Source organism: Bos indicus, chromosome 21, assembly GCF_029378745.1.
Source record: "Bos indicus isolate NIAB-ARS_2022 breed Sahiwal x Tharparkar chromosome 21, NIAB-ARS_B.indTharparkar_mat_pri_1.0, whole genome shotgun sequence".
Taxonomy (NCBI): domain Eukaryota; kingdom Metazoa; phylum Chordata; class Mammalia; order Artiodactyla; family Bovidae; genus Bos; species Bos indicus.
In genome coordinates this window covers 56269136-56296858 of record NC_091780.1, presented here as the reverse complement: position 1 = coordinate 56296858, position 27723 = coordinate 56269136, and the positions used below count along the sequence as shown (strand labels likewise).

General features: G+C 49.7%; 1 protein-coding gene across 5 annotated transcripts in view; it reads left to right on the top strand.

Moving 5' to 3' along the window:
* The window catches only part of CCDC88C (coiled-coil domain containing 88C), a 147479-nt gene that overhangs the window by 55855 nt on the left and 63901 nt on the right, over positions 1-27723 (top strand). For 3 of the 5 annotated variants that reach the window (XM_019983358.2, XM_019983357.2, XM_019983359.2), the window contains 3 exons: positions 8694-8763; positions 24663-24721; positions 25510-25593. In XM_019983358.2, the coding sequence (XP_019838917.2) occupies positions 8694-8763; positions 24663-24721; positions 25510-25593 (213 nt within the window). Of the gene's footprint in view, positions 1-8693; positions 8764-16415; positions 17067-24662; positions 24722-25509; positions 25594-25639; positions 26362-27723 lie in introns of those variants that run through there. The other 2 variants (XM_019983360.2, XM_070775553.1) reach the window with 2 other exon arrangements.

Genomic DNA, 27723 nt, shown 5'->3' with positions numbered 1-27723 from the left:
TCCATGGACCTAAACTCATGGCATTTAGCAGCATTTGTTTCTCCTTCCTGGCAAAATGTCAGACCATAAAATTGTTTCTTTCATTTGGCAAGAGAAAAAGATTTCTTTCTTCATGAAATCATTGTTCTCAATCCAATAATCCCAGTGTTCTCAGTGGAAACTGAAGATAACCTTTGCCGCAGACACGGAAAGTGTTTCCACCCGGCAACTTTGCTGGGACCTTTTGTTTCTTCCACCAGCGGAGAAAGTGACCTTTCTATTTGAGCACGCACAGAGGTTGGCAGGAGCCGTTGCAGCATTTTAAGCCTTTTCAGTGAGGCCCCTACATTGCCACAGGTGGTGGGTGAACGTCTCTGGGATTCTTGAGCCTCTGTTTTCCAGGGGCTGATGCCCTTGGAGCTGATCCTCCACCCCACCCTTCCCGTCCCACAGGGCTTCCTGCCTCCGGCCCCAGCACAGGCACCAGAGCTGCATGCCAGCCTCTGCCGTCATCCCTGGGTTCCTCTGGCTCGTGTCTCTTCCCAGCTGATGGAGGCTTTGTACTTCCTGATGGGGGGTGATGGGGTATTGTTTGATTTGGAGTGGGTGATTTTTAAGAAACCAATAATCCGCATCGTTTTTCATGTTGCATTGTGAATTGTCTCAGGAGAAAGGATAATTTTTTTTAGTGGATCTGTCGTGTTCACAGTTCCATAACTGATAAAGAGGTACTGCTGATCATACATTCTTTGTGGGAAGCCATGCTACAGGGTTAAAATGATTTAAGGTGATAGAACCACATTTATAGAACTTTTTTTTTAAATTTATTTTTGGTTGTGCTGGGTCTTATTGCTGCGCCAGCTGTCTCTAGTTGCAGCGATTGGGCTCTGTACTCTTCGCTTCGGTGCACAGGCTTCTTACCGCAGTGGCTTCTCTGGCTGCGGAGCGCAGGCTGTAGGCACTTGGCCTTCGGTAGTTGTGAGTCGTGGGCCCTGGAGCAGTCTCAATAGTTGTGGTGCACGGGCTTAGTTGCTCCGTGGCATGTGGGATCTTCCTGGACCGGGGATCAAACCCCTGTCCCCTGCATTGGCAGGTGGATTCTTATCCACTGTGCCACCAGGGAAATCCCAGAATCTTTTCAAAATGTTGGGAAAGCTTGCTCTTGGCCTGACCACTCTAATAAAGAGAGTTCTGTCATTTTGGCATATTTTTCTTTGAAGGTTTCTTCCCTTTGGCATATCTTTCATTTTCTGCACCCAGTTAGGTATTGTTTTATGCATTTAAGCATTTTCTGCCATCCTCCCAACCAGGATAGTGAATACCCAACCACTCCCCAGTGTCCGTTTGTGGCCTAATTATTAAAGTGCGGCTCCCTCGTCACACGCCCTGTCGTACTTGGGGGTGAAGCTTTGATGGGGGTATTTTAGAGCTTCTGTTTACTATTCTGCTGTTGACAGTTTTATGGCAGACAGCTTTTTGGGGGTACACACTTATTCTCAGAGGTGAGTCGAGGGGGTCATTTTGCGGGGTGGGGAGCTGAGCGGAGCTGAGTCCTCCTGTTCCAAACCAAGGGAGGAGGTCCTGGAGAAAAGCACAGGCTCATATTTTGAGGGCTTCCAAGACGTTTGTCTGCCATGACTGAGTGGGTGCACTATTTATAAGTTCTGGATAGAGACTGGCTAGAAAGGAATTAGGAGGCCTGACCCCACAGGGACCTAATGGAGCCCACTGAGTGACGTGCTGGAAATGAGCCTCACTGAACTCCAGCTCTGGGAGCCACCGGTTACTTCGGGCCCGAGGGACAGACCCGGTAGACTGAGGCATCCAGGCCTGCCCTGGGATCCCTCCGAGCCCCTGCTGTGCTGCCCCTGGCCTCTGCCTCCCCTCCCCTCCACTCCCACCTCTCTCAGAGACACCCTCCTCCAGAGGGCAATGACAAAGCCCCATCTTGTTATCCTAAGACTTAGCACTGCCGACATCCGTAAAGTGCAGGCAGTCGGGAAACTGCAAAGCTCCCTTGGGGGGAGTGAGGTTTGAGCGAGTTTGGGAAGGAGGACATTTGTTACTTGAAGCGCTGGCCTGTGTGAAGGCTGGTAACAGGAGGGATGACGAGGGCTCAGGTGACCCCTGGAGCCAGCCTGGAATGGCAGCCGGGGCCCTGTGTTGGGAGCAGTGTTTACTCATGGGGTCAAGCATTTGGCATCGTAAGCTCAAGTGCTTGGCATCATGGGCTGAGGGGTTTGGCATCGTGGGCTCAGTGAAGCCATGAGCCCGGGTGCTGGTCGTGTTTGCTGTGGGGAGGCCAGGAGGTCCCACCACCACGACGGCCACTTGTGTAGCTGTGATCACATCTCAGTTCTGTGCACGCCAGGTGCCTCTGGAGTCTGCTGTCCCCCTCTTGTATTGTCCTTCCTGCCACATGGCAGAGCCCTGTCACTGGTGAAGCCTGAAGCGGAGCACCCTGTCCCGTGTCCTGGATTTTCCCCATTGGATACATCTGTACTTGTCCTAAGAGGATTCTAGGAGGAAGGGAGTATCTTCCTTCCCCTTGACTTCCTGGTTCTGAGAGCTTCTCTCACCTGTGACCCCTGGGAGCCAGTGCCCTGGCTTCCAGACGGCCCCTTGCCACTCCCCCCAGGTGGCCGCCAGAGAGTCTGGATCAGGAAACTGGCAGTCCGAGGGCAGTCGGAGTCTCTGAGCTTATTGACACGGTGTGAAGCCAGATGCTGCCGCTGGGACCCCCAGCTGGGGTGCCAGACGCTTCCTGGAGACCGTCCTGCTCAGTCTGTCCTTCCCCAAGGTGTCGGGCCTTGTTTGTGTCGACACAGCCCTGGAAGGAGCTTTGGAGTTGATCAGTTCAGTTCAGTCACTCAATCGTGTCCGACTGTTTGCAACCCCATGGACTGCAGCATGCCAGGCTTCCCTGTCCATCATCAACTCCAGGAGCTCACTCAAACTCATGTCCATCCGGTCGGTGATGCCATCCAACCATCTCATCCTCTGTCATCCCCTTTTCTTCTCGTCTTCAGTCTTTCCACCATCAGGATCTTTTCCAATGAGTCAGTTCTTTGCATGAGGTGGCCAAAGTATTGGAATTTCAGCTTCAGCATCAGTCCTTCTAATGAACACCAGGACTGATGTTCATTTAGGATGACTTTAGGATGGACTCCTTGCAGTCCAAGGTACTCTCAAGAGCCTTCTCCAACACCACAGTTCAAAACCATCGTTTCTCCTAAATTTCAGGTTTGCAGCCTGGATGAGGTCCAGTGGACTCTTTCCCCTTTTACGTTACAAAGCCCTCTCTAGCCCCAGCCCCTTGCTGCTGAGAATCCAAGTGCTGCCACCCTCCTCTGACCTACTTTTGTGACTTTTCTTTTTGTTTGTTTAAAGTGGTTAGCAACGAGGTCCTTCCAAGACGCAGTTAGTGCAGTTTCGCTTAGGAAAAGGGAAATCTGGGGTTTCCCCCACATCTTATCCTAGCATCTCAGAACAAATCTAAAGGAGGTGCAGGACAGAGAGGGGAGGGGTGTACAAAGTCTGCTCTGGATCTCGGTGCTTAAATCCCTCTCGCCTGCACCCTCCCCCTTCACTGGCCCGAGCCCAGTTCTCTGCGGAGGGAGGGGGTCTCTGCGATGGCGGCGCCCCAGGCCTGACTCTTCCCTCCCACTGTCAGGCCACAAGAAGGATGGGGTGACATGAGAGGCCGCAAGGCTTGTGTGTGCCCTCGTCCCTCATCGCGGCCTCAGAATGCGACAGTGGCCTTTGTTTTGCCTTCACAGAAGCCCGTGTGGCCCCAGGAAGGCTTGTTGGCAGATCTGAGGACTGCCCAGAGCACATCTCCGTACTCGTCCACCCCCTGCAGCCAGCGGGGGTGTGGCCATCGCCCGCCCAGCAGGCCAGTGTCAGCTGCGGTCTCCACAGTGGCCTTCTGTTCTGAGTAGCAGGCGGGAGGGTCCATTCGTCAGCAGCCTCCTCACGTCCCCACTAGATGAGGGCCTGGCCTGTCGCCCTGGAGGCCCCGCCACCCCGAGGAGACGCATTTGCTTGGCTCCCCTGTCTCCGGTGTTGTGGAGCATGACGGCCACTAGCCACATGTGGCTGGTGCCGCCTCCAGAATGTGGCTGGTGTGTGACAGAGGAAGTGAATTTTTCATTCACTTAGATTGAAAAACCAATTTTGGAATTCAGTTATTGGAAGAACTGTAAGTGTGTTTGGAACAACTTGGGTGTGCGAATCTACTTATTCAGATCATGTTTCCAATGACAGTTTGGCATTCAAATTCTGATGTGCTGCGAGTGTAAACTACACAGTGGATTTCAAAGACTTAGTGTGAAAAAAAGTGTGAAATCAAATCATCTCTTTCATGGTTTTATGTTGATTCGGTGGTGAAGCAATAATATTTTGGAAATGTTGGTTTAATTAAGGTATATTATTTGTATGTTGTCATTTGTTTCTTTTTACTTTTCTTTTTTTAAATTGGGGAGATAATAGCTTTACAATATTGTGTTGGCCTCTGCCATACATCAACATCAATCAGCCTCAGGTATAAAGAACATTCGAAATGAATGTTTCTCATGTATTTCTGCTAGACAGTTCTCACCGTGGTGCTCAAACCTCCGAGGCTATTTTTGCTGGAATACGATTAATGGTCCTTCGGGGGGAACAATTAAGATCTTAGAGGTATTTTGGGCCACAGGATTAAATCTTAGGAGACCCATGAGGCTTTGAAAGGAACACATCAATAAAACATTGTTCATGAAACATTACTTCCTAACTGTGCAAGTGATACATACATATTGTGGGAAAATTAGAAAGCCCAAATTAGATAAAATTAAACTTCCAGGTTTAGAAGGAGAATACATGGATTTCCCAGAAGTATTTCCCAGCAGTCTTTTGCTTAGGTTATCGTTAGCATAAAAATTCAGCTTTACATTACTGCAGAGACCTTCAAGATGATTTCACATTCTGTATCTGCTTCATAACAAACTGTGGAAAATTCTTAAAGAGATGGGAATACCAGACCACCAGACCTGCCTCCTGAGAAACCTGTATGTAGATCAAGAAGCAACAGTTAGAACCGAACATGGAACAACAGACTGGTTCCAAATCGGAAAAGGAGTACGTCAAGGCTGTTTAATGTCACCCTGTTTATTTAACTTACATGCAGAGTACATCATGCAGAGTGCCAGGCTGCATGAAGCTCAAGCTGAAATCAGGATTGCCAGGAGAAATATCAGTAACTTCAGATATACAGATGACACCAACCTAATGGCAGAAAGTGAAGGGGAACTAAAGAACCTCTTGATGAAGGTGAAAGAGGACAGTGAAAAAGCTGCCTTAAAACTCAGCATTCAAAAAACTGAGATCATGGCATCTGGTCCCATCACTAAATGGCAAATAGATGGGGAAACAATAGAAACAGTGACAGACTTTAATTTTGGGGGCTCCAAAATCACTGCAGATGGTCTGCAGCCATGAAATTAAAAGACGCTTCCTTCTTGGAAGAAAAGTTATGACCAACCTAGACAACTTATTAAAAAGCAGAGACATCACTTTGCCAACAAAGGTCTGTCTAGTCAAAGCTATGGTTTATCCAGTAGTAAAGTATGGATGTGAGAGTTGTACCATAAAAAAGGCTGAATGCCAAAGAATGGAAGTTTTTGAACTGTGGTGTTGGAGAAGACTCTTGAGAGTCCCTTGGACAGTAGGGAGATCAAACCAGCCAATCCTAAAGGAAATCAGTCCTAAATATTCTTTGGAAGGACTGAAGCTAAAGTTCCAATACTTTGGCCACTTAATACAAAGAGCCGACTCATTGGAAAAGACCCTGATGCAGGGAAAGATTGAAGGCAGGAAAGGGGGCCGACAGAGAATGAGATGGTTGGATGGTACCATCAACTCAATGGACATGAGTTTGAGCAAACTCTGGGAAATAGTGAAGGACAGGGAAGCCTGGGTGCTGCAGTCCATGGTCGCAAAGAGTCGGACACGACTGAATCACTGAACAACAACAAATTTCCTTTATAAACATGTGCACCCTCTTCAAGCACCCTGATAATAGGGCTGGTGCTCCAGACACTTGCACCACAGCAGAGCAGAAACCAGCCAAGACTCCAGAAGGGAATGTAGTTGGTTGACAGTGATAACAAGGAAATCTTCTAGAAGTTGGGCTGAGCACTTGAGTTTAGCATTGAGACCAGATAGGGACTCCGTGACATTGCTAGCAATGTTATTATTTATTGAATGTCCCCAAGTTAAAGTGACTTAGTTTTGATGTGACTTAGCAGTTCTTGGTGGTTTAGTCCCTAAGTCAGTCTGACTCTTGGCAACCCCATGGACTGTATACTGGAGTGGGTTGCCGTTTCCTTCTCCAGGGGATCTTTCCGATCCAGGGGTCGAACCGGGGCTGTTGCATTGCAGACAGATTATTTACTGCCTGAGCCACCAGGGAAGCCGTGACAGAACGGCTGACTTGGCTGGGAGTCCCTCCTTTTGCTGGGAGTGGATTTATCTGATTTTACTGGCTGTGTGTGTTTTGCCCGAGGGTGCTACTGCGGAATCCTTTGGTGAGCACATCCAGTTGAGAGAGACTGCCTTGACTTTTCCAAGCCCTGAAGGAAGGCTGAGGCTGTTACACAACTCAGACTCTGCCCAACACTGAGACTTGGCTTGAGAAAACACTGGCCGTCTCAGATGCAGTGACATGTGACCTCAGATCGTAAAGAAAGATGTCCTCCAACACTGAGCACAGAGGGGCCCGGAGTGTTTGGGAGTGGGGTACACCTCCTCAATTTCTGGTGTGGTGGGAGCCATGGAAAGATAATAAGGAGGGTGGAGCAGTTCATTTTGCACATTCTGTTGTCGACTTTAAAAACGTGCACTGAGTCTGATAATTAACTTTTTCTGGGGCAGAGTGAGGACTGCAGCCTGGGAGACAGCACCTCAGATAGCTCTGAGAAGCTGCTCCAAAGAGGCAGGGTAGGGGGAGGTCATTGTATACGTGATTTGGGTGAAGGGGGAGTACACGCAGTCAAGCACATATTTTTTCCAGAAGGCTTCTGCTAGTCTGGTAAAGCTTTCTGCTAGTCATGAGGAACGGTTGTCACTGTGAAGGATTTTTGTGCTTTTCTAGACATGGGGAGATATAAGAATTGGGCTCAGAAAATCAGCTCCTGAAAATACCTAATTATTTGAAGACCCCTCCTGCCAGTTTTTCCCCCAAGCACAGAGTGCCTCCCTTCTCCTCTCCACCCTGAACGCCTTTCAGAGGGTGTTGGAAATCAGCAGCTGCAGCAGCACTCAGCACAGTCTGTAGCTGAGACTGTGACGGTGTCGGCCTCTCCTGGCGAGCTTGCCAAGGCTGCCATTCCCATCTGAGGATTCAGAGAGCTCTGAGGTGATCAGCTGGGCCCTGCGGGATTAGCCAATTGTGTTCACTGTCCCCTTTTAATTCATAAGCGCTGGTTGGCAGTGTCCTGAATTCAGAGAGTCCTCACGCCATGCAGTAGAGTGACTGCTGGAAAAAAAGTTGTCTCTCAATGGAAACATTTTTTTTAAAGGCGTAAGCGGAGCTTTGTTGGTCAAGAGTTTCTATGGTGACCACTTTTGCAAGACCAAGAATATTACTGAATCCTACTGCCTTGCTTGTCTTCTGTAGAATTAGATATTTTATCTTCTGGGTTTGTGAGAAACAAGGCACATGTGGGCAGGGAAGACCAACCTGCCCTGAGAAGTACTCTGGGAAATGTGAGTGGTGGGCCAGCACACTCGGATGGGAACTTATTAAAACCCCCACGACAAGGGGGCATGTCGATGGCTGGTGCCTGGGCCTTCCTTCAGGGACCCTTGGTGTGAGGGCAGGAGGCTGGGCATCTCCTGTGTGCCACGTCTCTGGGGGTGTGTGTGGGGGCTTCAGATTAGCTCTGACTTATCCCTCCCCCAGGGAAGGACTGCGTGCTCCAGTCCATGGGGTCACAGAGAGTTGGACATTACTGAGTGACTGAACGACAGCAACAGGGAAGTCACTGCTGAAAAAAGAGAAGTGTCTTTATTTACAGCTTGTACCAAAGACATACTGAATGCCAGAATCCTGAATTGTCAGTTTGTAAAGACTCAGTAACATCTCTTTTAATGTTTCAAAATGAAAGTGAAAGTTGCTCAGTTGTGTCTGACTCTTTGCAACCCCATGGACTATACAGTCCATGGAATTCTCCAGGCCAGAATACTGGAGTGGGTAGCCTTTCCCTTCTCCAGGGGATCTTCCCAACACAGGGATCGAACCCAGGTCTCCTGCATTGCAGGCAGGTTCTTTACCAGCTGAGCCACAAGGGAAGCCCTTTTAATGTTTATTCTGCATTTTTTAGTTGCACAAGCAAATCATACAATAAAAATAAAGACATCCTTTAAAAGAAACTCACTGCTAGTCCTACTAATATAGCATCTAATATATCTTCTTTCCCCCCAAAGTATCTGTACAAATGCAGACATAATTTTTTTTAGTAATAATCAAGGCAGAAGCACAGTTAGCTGTTTGGATTTTTCATTTATTTATATCTTACGTTTTCCTTCCTATTATATATATATAGTATTTTCATAGCAACTGTTTTCATAATGGCTGCACACTCCTCCAGTTTCTTGGTACACTGTAATTTTCTTAATCAGTCTTTATTTTGTTTTCTGTTCTTAATGGCATCCTTTCCCCTTTGTTTCCATAGGAAGTTCTCCAGCAGCTGATCGTCATGAATTTGCCTAATGTCTTGATGATTGGCAAAGACCCGCTGTCTGGTGAGTGGAGGCCGCCCTCGCCCCCCTTGGAGCCTGGGCTGTGCCCTGGGCAGCTGTTGGAGGCAGAGCTCTGGCTGCCAGCCTGGAGCCAGCACAGTGAAAACACGTGCTCATTTGGGTATGATTGTAAAGGATGGGCTTATAACCCCAAGGCTTTACGCCAAGAGCACGTTTCTTCCTTAAGAATATATCCTCACGACCGCTCAGATGGGAGTCCCAAGGCAGGTGAGGCCACTGCTTCCTTGGTCTGTGGGGCTGAAGTAATATGGTGGCTCCCGCACCACCCAGGGGTCTCTCCTCGTACCATCATGGGGTGTGGTCTCTATTGACAAGAAAAAATCTTTGAAAGGGAAAGTGTTAGTCGCTCAGTCGTGTCTGACTCTTTTCAACCCCATGGAATGTACCCCACCAGGCTCCTCTGCCCATGGGATTCTCCAGGCAAGAATACTGGAGTGGGTTGCCATGCTGTCCTCCAGGGGATCTTCCCGGCTCAGGGATCGAACCCAGGTCCCCTGTCTTGAAGGCAGATCCTTTAGCCTCTGAGCCACCTGGGAGAGAGTCTTTGGAGGGAACTAACATCCTTCCGCTGGCATCCTGTGCCGCTTTATTTGCCCCATGCACATTCACTGGGACCCCCTGTCACACATCTGTTCTCACATCTCCCGCTGGTCTCTGGGGCCCGAGCGGGTAAGGTCCTGAGTCCTGGTCTTGGACACTTGGTATGACTTTGAAAGCCTAAAATGTCCTTCCGGACACCTCACAGAAAGCCAGAGCTTAGCTCCAACCTGAGGATTAATGCACTGTGAGTTGAACGGGGTGCTTCCTTTCCTCCCCTCCATGGTCTTGAGTGTTGACCTGAACCTGTGGCTCGTGGATGGAAACTTGTGGGCCCCAGGGACAGATGTGCCTGCTGGCTGGGACTCCCCTGGTTCCCGTGGAGACCTTGGGAGCCTCCTGGACTGGGTGTGGGGTCAGGGCATGCGGGAAGGATCCCACCATGAGAGGCTTTTGCGGGAGGAGCTGAAGCTTGCCTCTGCGGGTACCTCCTCGACCTGCTCTCAGGGGAGCCCGTCCACGTGAGCTCAGGTCGTCTGGAGCGCAGAGGAGCGGTACACCTTGTGACCCGCCGAGGATGTTCCTCGTTGAGGAGCCCTGGCCCTGAAAGCAGCAGCAGCAGCTTCTGGGGGCACTGGGTCAAGGGAAGCTGAGCATGAAATCACTTTGCTCATGGGGAGGGGTCCTTCTTGGACCCCACTCCCCTGTTCTCTGCAAGAGCCCAAGGAAAGGGTTTCTTTGATCTCCTGTTCATCTTCAGTGCCACCGGCCCATGAGCATCACATTGGCTCTTCAGGGTACACCCAGACCCACCTGGCAGCCCCTGGCAGTAACGCCCTTCTCTACTTGCTGTGTTAGGAACAGGGAGCCCTTGGTGTGCGCTGTCCTTGGCTCTGCCCTGGAGCCATTTGTTTTCTGGCTTTATTTCATGGTTCCCCTAGGTAGAAGGAAATGGCAATCCACTCCAGTATTCTTTCCTGGCGAACCCCATGCACAGAGGAGCCTGGCTGTTTACAGTCCACGGGGTTGCAAGAGTCAGACATGACTTATGATTAAACCACCAGGTAGGGGATGCCAGATGCAGCCCCGGGCACCAGGGACAGCTGGGACTCTCTCGTGTTTCAGCAGTAACATGAGGAAAATGAGGGACTGCTTTGCTTAGCAGAACTGTGCTGCTTGTCCTGCCTTATTTGGGGGACTGGTATTAAGAGAGAGGTGCCCAGAGAGGTTGGTGGTTCAGGCATAGTTCTGCTGTTCCACCTGCTCTAGAGACAGCGTTGTCAGATGAGGAGAGGAAAGCAGAGGAGCAGGAAAGAAGGTCCCTCCCTGCTTGAACACTCGGGACCCAGCGTGTGCTAGGCACCAGACGTGCATTTAAAAGCGGAAGTAAAAATGTGCTTCTGGGGTGTGGCCGTGCCGTCGCATTTATAGATGAGAGAATGGCAGGGTCGAAGTGACAGGCCCTCAGCCACTTGACCCATGAGCAGAGGGGAGTTTGAGTGGGAGTTTGTTCCACCTGAACCCTGGGCCTGAGCCCTGGTCCTTATCCCACATGAACAGCTCAGGCAATTGCCAGTGTTTAACCATTTTGACCTACAAAAATGACAGTGACGTATGAGTTAATCTGGTGGCTCAGATCGTAAAACACTGCAGGAGACCCAGGTTTGATCCCTGGTTCAGGAAGATTCCCTGGAGGAGGGCATGGCAACCCACTCCAGTATCTTGCCTGGAGAATCCCCATGGACAGAGGAGCCTGGTGGGCTACAGTCCATGGGGTCACAAAGAGTTGGACACGATTGAGCAACTAACATCTATGAGTCATTCTCGTGCTAAACACGTCTTCCTCCCCCACCGTGTCACCCATCACCCCATCACACTGCGTGGTTTGCCACCTTCCTGTGCTGGCCCCTCCCTTCCTACTGCTGTGGGGGGCCCCTTCTCCAGAAGGCACCTCTGCTCACCAGAACCCTGGCTCCAGCCCTGCCTTCAGAGCCTCTCTGTTCCAGCCTCTCTGAATCACATGGGGAGAGAGACTGTCCACATGCAGGGAACCCAGGTCCCACCTCGAGTCTGGCAGTGAACAGAAACACCTGTGAAGATGTGGACACTGATTTTTAAATAGCTTTATTAAGATATAATTTGCATACCATAAAATTAACCTTTTTTTTTTTTTTGGCCACTCCACATAGCATGTGGGATCTTCCCCCACTGGGGGTTGAACCTGTACCCCCTGCACTGGGAGCGTGAAATCTTAGTTACTGGTCCGTCAGGGAAGACTGAAATTCACCTATTTTAAGTATACAGTTTAGTGATTTTTTCCCCCCCATAAATGTACAAAGTGGTACAGCCTTCCTCACAATCCAGTTTGAGAACACTCTCGGGAAGCTGATTTTAAACTCAGTTTAAAATTTAATGGATTTTAAACTCAGTCGTGTCTGACTCTTTGCAACCCCATGGACTGTAGCCCACCAGGCTCCTCTGTCCATGGGGATTCTCCAGGCAATACTGGAGTGGGTTGCCATGCTCTCCTCCAGGGGATCTTCCTGACCCAGGGATCGAACCCAGGTCTCCTGCATTGCAGGCAGATTCTTTAACGTCTGAGCCACCAGGGAAGCCCTTTAAACGGACAGGTGAATGGAATGTCTCCAAGTCCCTAGGGCCGTATGGAATCAACGTATATCAGTCGAAGAGGTTCCGGCCCCAGTTCAATGGAGAAGTTAAGATGAGACGGGGACCTCTGGGAAAGTTAAGGACGAGAATTCCACCCAGTGCGGCAATCTGAGAGGGCCCCCGGCAGGCAGGGCTGACTGACGGCGGCTTCTGCCGAGAGGGGAGGGGCTGCCTCCCCCAGAGCGAGGCTGGAGGGATGAGAGCTGGGAGCACGCATGGGTAGGTTTTGACAGGAGTCTCAGGGGAACTCTGAGAGCAAGAAGGTTGTCAGGGGATAGGCACCAGCAAGAAGAAGCAAACATGAGTGCCCGAGACACATTTGTGGAATGGTGTTTTCTGTTTTAAATTTTAAAAGTAGGTGGGTGAAGCATTTGGGGCTTCATTTAAAATAAAGAATAAAGTTGGTTTCTTTCTTGTGTGGTTGCCTAGAAGGGGTGGATGGGGGGCTTTTTTTTTTTTTTTTTAAACAAATTTTGTCATCCAGCTCAGGAGCACACCTGTGTTCTTTTTAGCTGATGCTGACACTGTACCGTCATTTATAACATTTCAGTTTGGGGTTAGTTTTTGGTTTTGGTAAATGCACCTCCATGGAGAGACACACATACACAGTCACACACACAGTGACACTGAATGATCCCAGAACACCAATCACTTGTCCCCCTCCCTCTGACCTAAACAAGGGAGATGGCACGACTCACACTATGAGATGTTTCTGTATGTCTGTCATCCTGCACCCAACAGACAAAAATGTTCTCTTTTTTCCCTACCTCAGGTGGGATTCAAGGGCAGTTCAGTGAATATGAGAAAAGACTTCATATATTTAAAAATCTGTCCTCAGTGGCTGCCCTCCTGGCCTCCAGTCCCCATTCTCTGCTTTCCTGTCTGTACCTCGAATCATCTCTGCATTTCCTCTCTGACTGCGTGATTTTGCTCCCGTCTCCTTGGATACCTGTCCCTGGGGAAGCATCTTGTCTGGCGCCTCATTACTGTGGACCCCACTTCTTGGAGCCTGGCCTGGGGTCCCCTGGACCCTGCTGTAGGCCTCTCACGTTCGTCCACAGGTGCACAGCAGAAGAGCCTTCCCCGGCGGCTGGGCCAAGTGCAGGCTGCCGGGACTGGTGTCGCAGGCTGTCCTTCGTCTCGTTTCCAGGCGGCCACGTCTGATCCTTCTCTCCAACCCCACTCCCATCCCTCAGGCAGGTGCCCTGGCTCTACCTGCACCAGAGCCGCACTCTTCTCTCCTCCTGCCCCGCTGCCCCCCTGGTTCCAGCCGCCACCATCCTTCTCCTGCCTAGCACCTGGGTGGCCTTCTAACTCGGTTCCCTTGGCCTGAAATGCTTTTCCCAGATATTCACAGGAATCACTTCAGTTCAGTCACTCAGTCGTGTCCCACTCTCTGCAACCCTATGGACTACAGCATGCCAGGCTTCCCTGTCCATCACCAACTCCTGGAGCTTACTCAAACTCAAGTACATTGAGTCAATGATGCCATCCAACCATCTCATCCTCTCTTGTACCCTTTCCCTCCCGCCTTCAATCTTTCTCAGCATCAGGGTCTTTTCAAATGAGTCAGTTCTTTGCATCAGATGGCCAAAGTATTGGAGTTTCAGCTTCAGCGTCAGTTTTTCCAATGAATATTCAGGACTGATGTCCTTTAGGATGGACTGGTTGGATCTCCTTGCAGTCCAAGGGACTCTCAAGAGTCTTCTCCAACACCACAGTTCAAAAGCATCAATTCTTTGGCGCTCAGCTTTCTTTATGGTCCAACTCTCACATCCATATGTGACTACTGGAAAAAGGAATAGATCCTTCAAGTCATTGCTCAGATGTCACCTTCTCAGTGCACCCCATCCTGATGACCTCCCTGTGTGTAGCTGTATCCTCCTTCTCCCTGGGACTTCTGTTCTCTCATCCTGCTTTGCCTTCTTTTCTTTCATAACATTTATCACCCTCCACGACGCTCTCTCATTTACTTATTTTTCCCTGTCTGCTGCATTGCTTGTTTTTTTCCCCCATTGCTTGTTTTTTCCCCGTCTAGGATGTAATCTGTCACGAAGGCAGGAATCTTAGGGGATTTGTTGTTGTTGCCAATGTCTTGTGTGGTTTTGGGTTTTTTTTTTAATAGTTTTTATTGATTGATTGTCTGCCATGTCTTAGTTGTGGCACGTGGGATCTTTGATCTTTGTTGCGGCGTGCAAAAATCTCAGCCACTGGGCCACCAGGGAAGTCCCCGCCAGCGTCTTCTAAGTATCTAGAGCAGTGCCTGGCACGTAGTAGGTGCCAAATAAGTAGAGCATAAGCGCTGGAAACGGACTTTATCTACTTGTCTGTCCTGTCCCCACTTCCCTCTTCCATCAAGCTAGTGCTCCTTACTGATGTTAGCCACGTGCTCCCACAGATAAAACTGTCAAGTGTCAGTGGTCAGGGTCAAATGAGAGTCGACCTCTGCTCAGCACCACGTGTGCGGCTGCCCTAGGCTGGTGATGCTGCACTGGAAGCTGCTCGCACCCTTGCCTGGCTGGCTATGCTTCCATGAAACATATTTACCTGGTTTATTGAAGAGTGTATTCTACATGAGAACCAAGGGATCCCAGTGTCTGCAGCATCTGTAAAGTGCTTGCCAGAGCGCCACACCCTGATTTCTCTGCAGCCAGGCTTGTCACCGTGCTACCCACATGAAAAAGACTAGATTGCTCTGACAAGAAGCCAGGGTGTTAGCAAATTAATTTCTGCGATGAATCATAGAGCAGTCATGCTGGAAGAGGGCACTGTGTTGTCTTCCAAGGTTTGTATCCAAGCTCGGTAGTGGGTTTCAGACTTGTGAATTGCTGATCGCTCCCAAGCTGTTTAGAATGGAAAGGTGGGAGCCGTGTAGGTACAGAAACCCTGCCCAGAGAGGGGAGGGAACTCATTCCGAGGCACTCAGCGTGGCGGTCCTGTAAGTAAGAGATGCAGAGATATGTGTATCACCATAAGTCATGCAGATGGTTATATATGACCTGCCATCATCATTATTCTGCCTGGCGTTTCTCAAGTTCTAAATGCCAGTCAAGATTCGTGGGTCCCTGGAGGGGCTGACCCTGTGTTTGCACCCTGTAGGGTCCTGTCTGTGAATACGGCTGGGACCTTGGAGGGTAGCCTTGGGGAATCTGTTCTTTGCTGTTCAGAGATCTGGTCCTCATCCTCAGTCTTCGCTCTCACCACGGTTACAGAAGGGGCTTCCAGGGACAGGGGAAGCCCCTTGAGGAGTCAGGGAGTCTGTGCCCACCGACGCTGTGAACGTGCTTCCTTCACAGTTCATGCAGGCCTCTCTTCTGCTGCTCCAGCTGAAGGAACCAGAAGGCCGATTTCTGACCCTCCCACATAGAAGATGAGAACCTCTTGCTTTCTTCCTCCTCTGAGTGGTACCCCTGGGCCAGAGGCTCAGAGGAGCTCAGCCCAAGCCCGCCTCAAGCTCTCCTTGTAAAATGCCCACTGTGGGTCCAGGGGCTGCGGAGATGAACAGGCTGTGTCTGCTCATGGAGCCCCCAGTCTGCACTGGGGCAAGAGAGGAGGAAGATGGGGTCCATCACTAGCCTGCTCCAGGGTGAGAAGCAGTGTGAGTGTGCTTCCCACAGAATACACGGCGGGTAATAAGTTCTTCCCTGACAGGTCAGGAAGGCTTCCTGGAGGAGGCAATATGTGGCAGAGCCTCAGGGAACTCTGAACAGAGCAGCAGAGTGCAAGTGTCCACGTGGGATGAGCCTGGAGGAGGGGGAGTGTACCAGCAGTCCCAGGAGGAGCAGCGAGCCTAGGGTACAGGGAAGAAGTGTTCTATCACAGCTGAAGTTTAGGTTTCAAAGGCCAGAAGGAAACGGAACTCCTGAGACTCCTTGGAATTTAATATTTAACCCTCTAAGTGTTTACTTGCTCGCTTGTCAAGGACGTCCTTGAAGTGTTTCTCGGATCCCATAGAAACCTTCCCTCAAGGCACAGCTCTGCCTTTGATGACAAGCTGGAACCTCCAAGGGCCAGTGCGCCAGGGAGCTGGCTCACCTCCAGCCCTGCGACAGGGAGAGGGCTCCATGTCGGGTTGATATGAGCAGTCTTCCTGCCTCCGAGATTGTTCTTTGAGAAAGCAGGCGGCTGTCTTACCTCCCCGGCCATCACCCTGTGCTCTGTGCTACCTGCCCCTGCCTGCCCCCAGCACCCTACTTGCCAAGCAACATAGGGGAGTCAAGGGTCTGCCCTTAGAGGCTAATGAGCAATGCAGGTCTTGTGTTCTTTCTCCCAAACTTGGGCTGTTCTTTTTAGTTCTCCTGAATTCTTACCCCATGTGCTTTTTTTATGTTTGCATTTGCAAAAACCTTAGGTCGTTTAGGATTTCCCAGGTGGCGCTAGTGGTAAAGAGCCCACCTGCCAGTGCAGGAGATGTGAGACACAGGTTCGATCCCTGGGTCGGGAAGATGCCCTGGAGGAGAGCGTGGCTACCCACTTCAGTGTTCTTGCCTCGAGAATCCCATGGACAGAGGAGCCTCGGGAGCTACAGTTCATGGGGTCACAGAAAGTCGGACACAACTGAGTGACTTGACGCACGCACATAGGTCCTTCAAATGAGGAGGGAAGAAGTTAGTAAATAAAAGTTCATCTCATTGGCCTTGATCCTATTCATGTTTCCAGTTCATTCTTGAGGGAGCAGGTTCAGAAAAGTGCCCACGCGGGGGTTCACATGGCGTGGCTTGCAGCCTGCTCCTTCAGCTCTGTGCTGCCCGCTGGACTCAGAAATGAGTCTCCAGTCCACCCAGAGTGAGGGGGGTGCTGGGCACTGGAGCCGAGAGCCAGCACTTGGCTCTTCCAGGAACGTGAAGCGCTTGAGTAACACTACCAAGCCCAGCGAGCGTTCAGGCGTGGCTGGATGCCGGCCTTTGGAGCAGCCGCAGGACCTGCCTGGAAACCGGACTTTGTTTGGTCGCCTCCTAGCGATGGGCCGTACACAGAGAGGGACTCCCCGGCTGCGTGAGCACACATGGCGTCCACCGGGTCTGCTCTCTGTGGCTGTGGCTGTCCGAGGAGGAGGGACGAGCTGTTATTTGTCAAAGGTCTCTGTGTTCCCCGATGATGTTTGGGCTTTGTGTTTTCTGCCTGGTGCATGGTGGGGGGACCCTTTCTCTGATCACCTCAGCCATCGCCTCACCTCCAGCCAGTGCAGATTCTGCTTTCTTAGGGTTCCATCTCCCTTTCTGATCCTCAGTTGTTTGGTGCTGGGAAATGAATTAGCTCTCAGCTTCTGTGCCCTGGGCAGGCTGGGCTCGGGAGTCATTTCTGGCGGTGCTGGTCTGAGGGGCTTGATGTGGCTGTTTCAGATTGTCTCTGTGACCAGGGCAGAGGTTCTCGTTACCTCCATGAGGTGGTGGGGGTATCCCTGCGGCTGGGGGCAGATTTGGGCCAGGTGCAGGAGAGACGTGGGGATAAGCGGGAGGTCACTGGTCAGGGTACACTCTGGAGCACCCCTGTGCTATTTCACACGGATGTGCAACTCGGTGCCTGCAGAGTCCACCTGTGATAAACATTTGTTGAATGACTAATTAAATAAATGGGGGTGTGCCTGATGGGCGTCACAAGTATAATGTTCCAGGTGTAAGAGATCTTGGTGAGGGTTTGACAGGAGTCGCCCTCCAGGCTGTGAGGTGGCATGTAGAGGTGCCCGTCTCCTCCTACCCCGTGACCCAGGACAGATATTAATGGAGGGTCCCCATGTGCCCATACTGTTCCTTATGGAACCCAAGGTAACCTTGCTAAAGTAATAACAGGTCTTCTCAGTGTAAGCAGAGCCCCCAGGAGGGCGCACAGAGCTGTGCCTGTGTGGGTGAGTCTTGAGATGTCATTATTACCTTGAGGAGAAGCAGGGTCATGTTCAGTGCAGTGCTATTTTCAAATCAGTGAGACAGCCCCCATAATCATCCATATGAAATGACTGGTTTTAAACTCAGAAACCAGGGAAAGCACAGTGAGCGGTTCACCCCAGCACATAAGTTAGGAGAGAACAGAATGTAGAATTATTAAGAAAAATGGGTGTGTGGGGGGGGTCTCCATCCCAACAAGAAAGCAAATGGAAGCTGTGCTCTCTTTGTTCTTCTACACGGACGTGGTGTTCACAGTTACCTGCAGTCAGTCAGCAGACCCTGGCTGAAATACCTGCCCCAGGGCACTGGGATCAGAAGCTAAGCCAGAGGGAGCCCAGCTCTGCAAGAAAATGCACAGAAATAGCAGCAGTTTCGGGGAGAGGGCGGTAGCAAGTTAGGAGTGAGCAGGTGGTGACCAAACCTCAGATCTGTGGCTCAGCCTGTCTGAGCCTCTTCTTGTTTGTAAAATGCAGATAATAGCAGCCTTTGGGAATTGCTCTGGGGATCCAGTCAGATGATAGAGTGTTGTATGAAAGGACTGGAATGGTCTGTAGGTGCGAGGGCACGCGGGGAGGGCAGGATTAACTCCAGTGGGTCAGTCCTTCCAGGTTGTAAAGGGTTCAGCCCTCAGCCTGGCTCAAGACTCACGGCCCTGGGGGCCTCTGTGGTAGTGGGGTCTCTGTGGGTCAGTCACTGTACTTTCCAGCCTCAGCAAGACAGTGTGCAGTTTGCAGCAGGAAGAGCTTGCTCTTGGAAAGGGTTGTTTGCCTTCCTTTATCTAAATGCCTGTCTTCATACCCAGGTGATCACTGACACATAAGATTCGTTTTCCATATCCAGAGGATGTACGAACGTTCAAATGACGGCATCTTGGAGCATCAAAGACTGGCACCAAAAGGACCCTAGAAGTTAGGTACCAGGCACGGAAGACAGGTTTCGTTTCCTGGGCCAATGTTTATTGATTGGCACTGGCTGTATGGAGAGTGCTGTGTTCAGAAGGGTTCCGAAGCTTCCTTCCAGGCTCGGTTTAAAAAAAAGTGTTGTGATTGACTAGTTAGGTCTGCCGCAGACATGAGATTAGAAAGTCAGGGAATTTTCCAACCTTGTTCTTACTCAGCCTCCACATTTTAAAGGCTGGTGCGCTTTAATCGTCCCACTGCATTTCTGTCCCCAGGTCCACCTCTACCCCATGTGCAGAACTCGTTTCCCTTCTGTTTTGGCTGCACACATCTGTAGCTTTATTTATAGCTTAGGTCAGCCTACGTGCATTCCATTTCTACTAAGAAAGGCTGGAGGGAGTTTCTCTGTGTCAGGACTCCAGGAAACGGGTAGTAAACTTAAGATTTTTCGTAGACTCAACTATTAGCTCAGCCTGTCCTGGGATGTCCCCTGGGTTTGTGGGTTGATGCAGAGGGTGTCGGATGTGTTCGATGCTTCCCCCACCCACTGGTTGCTTATGACTCACTAGGCACAGACATCTGTGTCGTTTCCTACCCTGCCTCCCATTCCTCATGAAAACCCACCCCCAACTTAAGACCAAAGCGTTTATAACTTGACAAGCACCGTGTTCTCTTACATCTAGGCTTTTACATATGCTGTTCCCTGAAAAGCCCCCATACCTACCTCTCCTCTTCCTGGGGTCTCAGCTCAGAAGTCATTTCCTTTTGGAAGCCTTGTTGTTGTTCAGTTGCTAAGTTGTGTCCAGCTGTTCGCGACCCCATGGACTACAGCACACCAGGCATCCCTGTCCTTCATTGTCTCCCAGAGTTTGCTCAAACTCTTGTCCATTGGGTAAGTGATGCCATCCAGCCATGTCATCCTCTGTCATCTTCTCCCCCTGCCCTCAGTCTTTCCCAGCATCAAGTCTTTTCCAATGAGTCGACTCTTCACATCAGGTGTGATGTGACTATTGGAGCCTCAGCGTCAGTACTTTCAGTGAGTATTCAGGGTTGATTTCCTTTAAGATTGACTGGTTTGATCTCCTTGCTGTCTAAGGGACTCTTGAGAAAGTCTTCTCCAGCCCCACATTTCAAAAGCATCAATTCTTCGGTGCTCAGCCTTCTTTGTGGTTCAACTCTCATATCCATATATGACTGCTGGAAAAACCATAGCTTTGATTATATGGACCTTTGTCTGCAAAATAATGTCTCTGCTTTTTAATACCCTGTCTAGGTTTGTCATAGCTTTTCTTCCAAGGAGCCTTGCCTGATCCTTACTGCAAACGAGGTGTTCCTCCCTTGGGTTCCCATAGCATTTATCAGCTTTTAAAATTGCTGGTTTTCTTGGTTTGAGCCAAGCTTTCTTGGGCTTCCCAGGTGGCGCTGGTGGTTAAAGAACCTGCCTGCCAGTGCAGGAGACCTCAGAGATGCGGGTTCGATCCCTGAGTCAAAGATCCCCTGGAGTAGGAAATGGCAACCCACTCCAGTATTCTCGCCTGGAAAATTCCATGGGCAGAGGAACCTGGCAGGCCCCAGTCCATCGGGTCACAGAGTCGGACACGATGGATCACACTTCGGCTGAGCTCAGAGAACTGTGTTGACTATGGATGTGCTCAGCAAGGACCCAGCACCTGGTAGGTGTTTGGAGGGAGTTGTCTGTAGGGCTGTTCCTTCTTTGCCTGCGTAACTGTGCCACAGAGCCGCCCTTGCTGGCAGGGACCCAGCAGAGAGTCTTCTCTGTTATGTTGTAAAACTATTCAAAACCCACAATCTGGTAGCTTTTGAAAATAGCAGAAATCCTGAGAGAAATTGGGCATCAGCTTCCCATGAGAAATGAGTGAACTTCTGCTTTTCTCTCTTACTCTCTCTTCTTCTTCTTCTTTTTTTTTTTTTTTTAAAGTTTGCTAGAAATCTGTGTATGGGTAAAAATCACAGGATACATTTGTTATAGCAAATGTTTTTATTCACTTAGCTTGGTGAGAATGAGCACAGCACTGCTTCATGTGACTGAGGGCAGGGGTGAGTTTCCCTAGTGCCCTGCTCACCACCAAAATGCTTATCTAATTTAATTTATTTTATTACTTTATTTGGCTGTGCCAGGTCTTAGTTGCAGCATGTGGAATCTTTAATCTTCATTGAGGCATATGAGATCTTTTTTTTTTTCCCCTTCAAGTTGCAGCATGTGGGATCTAGTTCCCTGAGCAGGGTTTAAACCTGGGCCCCCTGCAATGGGAGTAGGAAGTCTTAGTCACTGGACCACCAGGGAAGACCCCCCAAAGCTTATTTTAAATAATTATTCCCTGACCGTATTTCTAAAATGAAGAAATGAATTCTCTACTTTTAAGATCTTTTTTTTCCCCTTTGTTATAAAATTAGCCCACTGGAATTCCATACTCTCCCAATAGGTCTCTGGATCAGATTGAGATTTTCCTTGGTTTGTGATGGGTGTGACTGAAGAAAGGAAGGAGTAAACGAGTCATGGCTGCCATTGTGTGTCTCTGCAGGAGGCTGAAGGAGCAGAGGCCTTCATTCTTTCCCTGAACAGCCTCAGCCCGTGGCTCTCGTGGATGTGTGCAGGGCCTCTTGTCTCTTGTTGCTCTCAGATAACCAGCTTACCCTGTAGCTCCTCTCGGTGGGTCTGTCTTGTGCTCCTGTCCACTTTGAATTTGCTGTTTTTATCTCCTGTAGGCTGGGAGAATGGATCATCCAAGTTGTTTAAGTTATCCAAAGTATGATATAATTAGGTCCTCTGGGGCCTTAGCTGTGAACAGTATTATAAAGATCCCCTGAACCCTGACTTCTGTTTGAGCTGCTCCAAGGCTCTTAAAATGCTTTCTTCCTGTGTGTCAGCTCCGCTGGCTTCAGCCCCAGGTACATGGCCTGTGAAAGCTGAATTAATGCAGGAAGAGGAGCCCGTGGTGGCTGGAAGGGGTATATCCTTGTTATAACCACCAAAGGGCCTATGAGGGGCTGTTGCCAGGCCTCTGGGGACTGACCCTGAGGGTGCAGAGGTGAGGACGGCCACATGGGCTGGCATGGGCACCGAGGCCGGGGGGAGATTTTGGTGAGACTCTTGAAGGTTTTTAATACTCAGATGGGTGTTTCCTTTTCTTTTTTATCAGAACTAAAATCGTGACTGATCACCACCTCAGCTAAGTCATTGTAGAGTTCCATGTACTTATGTCTATGGATTAGAGTCTCTCAGGCCAAATTAAAGGCCTCAGGTGAAAAAAATCTACACAAGTCTTTGAGAATTTTTTTCATTTTAAACATGGGTGAAATTCTACACTTACCAGCAAAGAGAAGATTTGGTCATCATGACTGATCTACAACCCCAAACCTGATTCTTCATAGAGAATGGCTTCTCAGGTGGTCCAGCGGTTAGGAATTCATCTTGCAGTGCAGAGGATACCGGTTCCATCCCTGGTCCGGGAAGATCCCACATGCCTCAGAGCACTGAAGCCCATGCACCACAACTGCTGAGCCTGTGCTCAGGGCCTGAGCCTGTGCACCTTAGACCTGTATTCTGCAATAAGGGACACCATCACAGTGAGAAGCCTGAGCACTTCAGCTAGAGAGTAGCCCCCCTTGCTGCAACTAGAGAAAGCTTGCGCACAGCAACGAAGACCCAGCACAGCCAGAATAAATAAAGAAGTTTTTTGAAAAGAGAGTGTGGGATCTGAGTGCTCTGTGGGAACCCCATGGTCCAGCCCATCCTGCCCACCTCCAGCTGGGGAGGTAGGAAGGCGGATGCCCCGCCCCTGGTTGTGAGACTTGACCATCATGCTGTCATCTCAGGAAAAGCTGTTTTGAGCTGTGTCTCAGTTGAGAGGCATTAGGATGAGGTCACAGGTTACTCTGTATATACCTTGCACCCAAGGACCCGAAATGAACCACAGCACTGGTTCTTGGACATGAGTTTGGTTTTCTTCATCCTGGGGTTATTGATGATGCTTTGGACCATTTTAACCCAGTGTAAGTGGGTGTTGGCAAGTCTTTCAGGAAAATGATGCTTTTTTTCTGGCATGTCACGTCTCCTCTAAATATCAGTGGTGGTGATGGTTTAGTCGCTAAGTTGTGTCCAACTCTTGCGACCCCATGGACTGTAGCCCGCCAGGCTCCTCTGTACATGGGATTCTCCAGGCAGGAATACTAGAGTGGGTTGCCATTTCCTTCTCCACGAAACATCAACAGAATAGAGTATATAATGGGAAAGGCAGAAAACTGTAGAATTTTCCACTTGAAAACCACCCCATAAGTCACCCAGGCTGGCTACCTTCCTTTCACAGATGTGGACACTGAGCCTGGGAAGCAGAGTATGGCTTGTTGGGATCACGGGGCCTCCTGGTGAACAAATCAAGTCTGGAGCGTCTATATCCTCACTCTGTTTAAGCCACTGAAACGATAGATGAAGGCCCACTTGGCCTTGAAAAATGGAATATTTTCTGTCTTATCGGTAAACAAGGATGTCACAGTCGTCAGCGATTCCAGCCCTCCAGGGCAGCTAGAAGGAAAAGGATACCTGCTCCGTCTGGCCGCGTTTAGGCTGCAGCCCCTCCCTACAGTGAGCACTGAGGAACTCGGGATGCGAAAAACACAGGAGACTGGCCCCAGATAGCTTTCATTTCATGCGTATGAAAGAAATGATTGCAGTGAGCCCAGACGCTTGCATCTTCCCATACATTGAAAAGCACTAAATCCCTTGAGATATCTGATTTTTTTTAATTCACAAAAATACTTTGGATGTTCAGACTACCTGCCCTTTGTTGCAGACTTCTATATGATCTGACTCCTGCCCTCTCTTCCTCGGAGCAAGTTCTCTCAGGGTCACTTGAGATGCTGTCTCCCAGGTTTGAAGTCCTAAAAATTCCCACCAAATAAAATATAACTCTTTGGCTTTTAGGTTGCAGCTATTTTTCAAGTCGACAGCCTCAAGCACAGTGAAAGAGACATGATGTAAAATGATGAAATGTGATTTTCTGGGGGCCTGATTGGCAAAGCTGAGGAAGAGCATTAAAGCTGTCTTGGTCTGGGTGTGGGGATGTGGGGCTTATCATATATTAGTTGTGAGGGAGTAAAATGGCAGAGCCTTTCTGCAGAGCTCTTTGAAAGTGGGAAAACCTTGAAAGGCAAGTTTATCCTAAAGAGGGAAGTACGGATGAAAGAATTAGCCGGAAGATGTTCTTTGTAGCATCATTTAGATTAAAATATCAAAAAATCAGATCTCTGGAAAGGGGGTAGTTGAATTCATTTGTGGCTTTTGTACAAAGTAAGTAGGAGACCATCAAAAATGCAGTGTGTGGTGTCTGGGACTTGCTTTGCGGAGTGCTCCAGCCAGACATTGAGAACAAAGGCAGGTGTCGGGGGATGGAATAGACGTTTAAAATGTTGATTGCGTGAAGTGGGTGATGAGCGGAGGGTTCACTTTACTCTTCTCCCTCGTGTGTTGGAAATTTTGTGTGGTGGAAGGGAAGGGTTAAGTCCAGTTTTATCTCAGGGTCGACTGAGTATTCCCTGTGGGGGGATGGTTCTCTTCCCTTGTACTTGGCTGACCACACACATTAGAAAGGGATGCTCATATTCACTGATCATCGTGGAAAGAGTTTATGATACATCTGAATGGAAAAGGGCCCCAAGTAGTGAGGGACGAGAATTCTTATTTGGTTTAAGAAATAAACAAACCCATATGCAGAAAACAGATGGAGTGTGTACACCGTAAGTGGACATCATTGGGCAGAGAGCTTCGTTTTTAGCGTATCTGATTTTCACCCCCCCTGCAGCAGGTGTGTGTATATCACTGGTGAAATTTTTCAGACAGTTGAGCTTAGTTAACTGTGTGGCTCTTTTGATCTAGGGAAGAGCATGGAGGAGATTAAGAAGGTGCTGCTGCTGGTGCTTGGCTGTGCTGTCCAGGTAGGGCTCGGCAGGTGGGTGGAGAGGGCTGCTCTTGTGTTTGCTTTGCGGGGATGACGCCCCCGCTTCGGTGATGTGGGGGGGGGAAGCTACTTTCAGCCCAGCGGGACAGAAGGTCGAAGGGTTCCTGTGAGAGACGTGACGGCATCTTGGGTAGCAACCATTTTTAGCTCCTGGCATCTTGGGCAAGAGGTCAGGTGGGGATCCCCGGGGCCAGGTGTCCTTAGCAAATTGTCCCCAGTGTAGGAACATCTAGAGCAAGGATCAGCAGACAGTCTGTGGGCCAAATCTGACTTGCCACCTGTTTTTGTAAACAGTTTCATGGGGACACAGTCATGCTGGTTCCTTTACATAGGACCTGTGGCTGCTTTCTTCCTATGGCATGAGCTTAGATGGACGGCCTCTCCAGACTAAGATTTTTACCATCTGGCCCTTTACAGATGAAGTTTGCCTCCCCAACCCCCCCACTGGCCTAAACCAGCTGCTCTTGGTCTTTACTTGTTTAAGAATCCCCTGGAAAATTTGTCTGTGTCCCACCCACTGGTGTTTTTAAAGACAGCAACCCACCCCCCCACCCCGCCCCCGCACAGGTGATTGTGATACAGATAGCTTGAGCCACTTACAGAGAAACATCAATGTGACGGCTGGTGGGGGGTGCAGAGCATTCTTGGTTATAAAAGAAAAAGTCAGGGGTGGGGCTCCTTTTGAAACTGTATTTCTGTGACTCTGGTGGCCTCAGGTGGGCCTCATCGTTAAATGCTTTCATTAACACTTGTAACCCTCCGCAGTGTGAGAGGAAAGAGGAATTTATTGAAAGGATCAAACAACTGGACATTGAGACCCAGGCGGGGATCGTGGCTCATATACAGGAGGTAAGTGGGAGGCTCTGGGGAGGTGCTTAGCTGTGGACCGTTGTTCTTGGGTCACCCAGGAGGCAGGTTCTCTCCCCCTGAAAAGGCTAAAGAACACGTCACCCATGAATGATTTTGCTAATTTAAGGTTTCAGACACCATCGACAAATGGATCCTATTTGGAAAGGTAGCTGTCAGTAAGCTAAAATGGGGATTTGAAACCAAAAAAAAAAAAATTTTTTTTTTTTTAAACTTCAATCAAGTCTTCTTTTGCCTCTTCTTCTTGCCTAATATGGACTCAGACTATTTTTAAGAGCTGTCAAGCAGTTTAGGCTCAGAATTTGATTTACAGTCCCTGAAAATGTATTCTGGCAAATGTCACCCCGTTTCGAATGGCTGATCTTTATGGAGAGAGAGAGTCGCTGCTCCTGTCAGTGACATGGCAGAGAAACAACCACCACCCCTTGGAAAGTTGAAAACCAGCGAGTCCCAGAAGGTCTGTCTCTGGACACCCAGCCCGCCTGGGTGGGGTTGGGAGTGGGGGGCTCTGCACCGAGGGCACCCCCTGTGCTGTTGACCTTGGCAGAGGTGGTGTCAACTGAGGGGGGACGGTTTCCCTGGAAACTGAGCCCCCACCTGAAACGTACTGCCCTGACCTCCACCCCACCCTCCTGCAAAAGAAGCCTTATGTGTTTTAATTATCTTAGGAGGTACAGTTCAACCTTCCGTCTAATTGGACAGCTGAGATAAATGCATGAAAAAGACATGAGCAGAAGCACGTAGGAGCAGGTGCGTGACTGGCAGAGGCAGCTGAACACGGAGCTCCCCTCACCAGCTCCCCTCACGGGGTGCAGCTGCCGGGCTTCTTCCTCAGCCCGCCGGGGCACTGTGGGTGGCGAGCTCCGAGTCAGGATTTGAATGCAAGAGACGGATGCGGCTTGTTGTGGGAAGGACGTCCAGCAGAGCCAGTCAAGTGTTCTAGGAAATATTCTCAGCCGTTCGTGTCAGTGACCTGCTAGCCATAGAACCATTCTGCCTTTTGATTTTCCTTGTGTGTCTCTGTGTTTTGAAAATATATCTGGGGACTAGGTCCTGGAGACTAGCCAGGACTTTGCTGCTCACTGTCTCCCCTGTTCCACCAGCAGGATATTAAAAGATAAAAAGGTATGCACCCAGAAAGAAGTCCTGGATGATTATCAAAGTCGGTGGCTCGCCTGGGGACTGGGTTTTGGAATTAGTTGGGTGTTTCTTAAACATTCAGGTGCCCGGGCCTCACGGGAAACCCACTGTGTCAGAATGGGGAGGAGAGACATAAGCCTTTCATTACAGGCTCCTGGGGTTACTGGGGTGCGGCTGTGCTTATAGCCCTGAACCCCCTTTATAGAGGCCTTTCCGTAGCCCTGGTATGGAACAGGCCTGGAACCCAGCCTCTCAATCCCAGTTCATACTTTAGGATGCCCTGTACTATGGGGTAAGATTCTTCCTCATTCTCTGAGATTCACTGAATCCCCAATTTTTAAAAATTTATTTGGCTGTGCTGTGTCTTCATTGTGGCATCCAAACTCTTGACGGCAGCATATGGGATCTAGTTCCCTGAGCAGGGATGGAACCCAGGCCCCTGCCTTGGGAGCTCAGAGTCTTAGCCACTGGACCACCAGGGAAATCCCCAAATTTTCCTTGTAAGGTGGGGAGGGGTAAGAAAGCAGGTGTCTTTTGAGAAACTGAAGGGCCCTGTCTTTGTTTTTTGTTGTTGTTTGTGTTTGAACCGTTCCTTCTCTCTCTGCTGCTGAAAAATTTAAATACGTGGTGTGCCTGTCTGAGTGCATAACCCCTGGTTTCTTTTTGTTTTCTCCCCCGTTGAGGCTTGAGTGTGCTAATACTTATCTTTCCAAATGGAGAAGGTGGGGACTCAAAATAGATCTTCTACCTCCTTTGCCAGGTTTTGGGGTGTCAGGTTGAGAAGGTCAGGTCAGCAGAGTAGTTGAAGGTTGAAGAGGCTGCCCATTGTAGGCCTGGCTGTGGGTTTCCACTCACACCTGACAGAAAGGGAAAAACCACCAATCTTCTGCGGCCTGTGGGGACGAGACACAAGCCTACCTGAAAATTGTTTTTTTTTTTTTGTGACTGCCCCATGCAGCATGTGGGATCTTA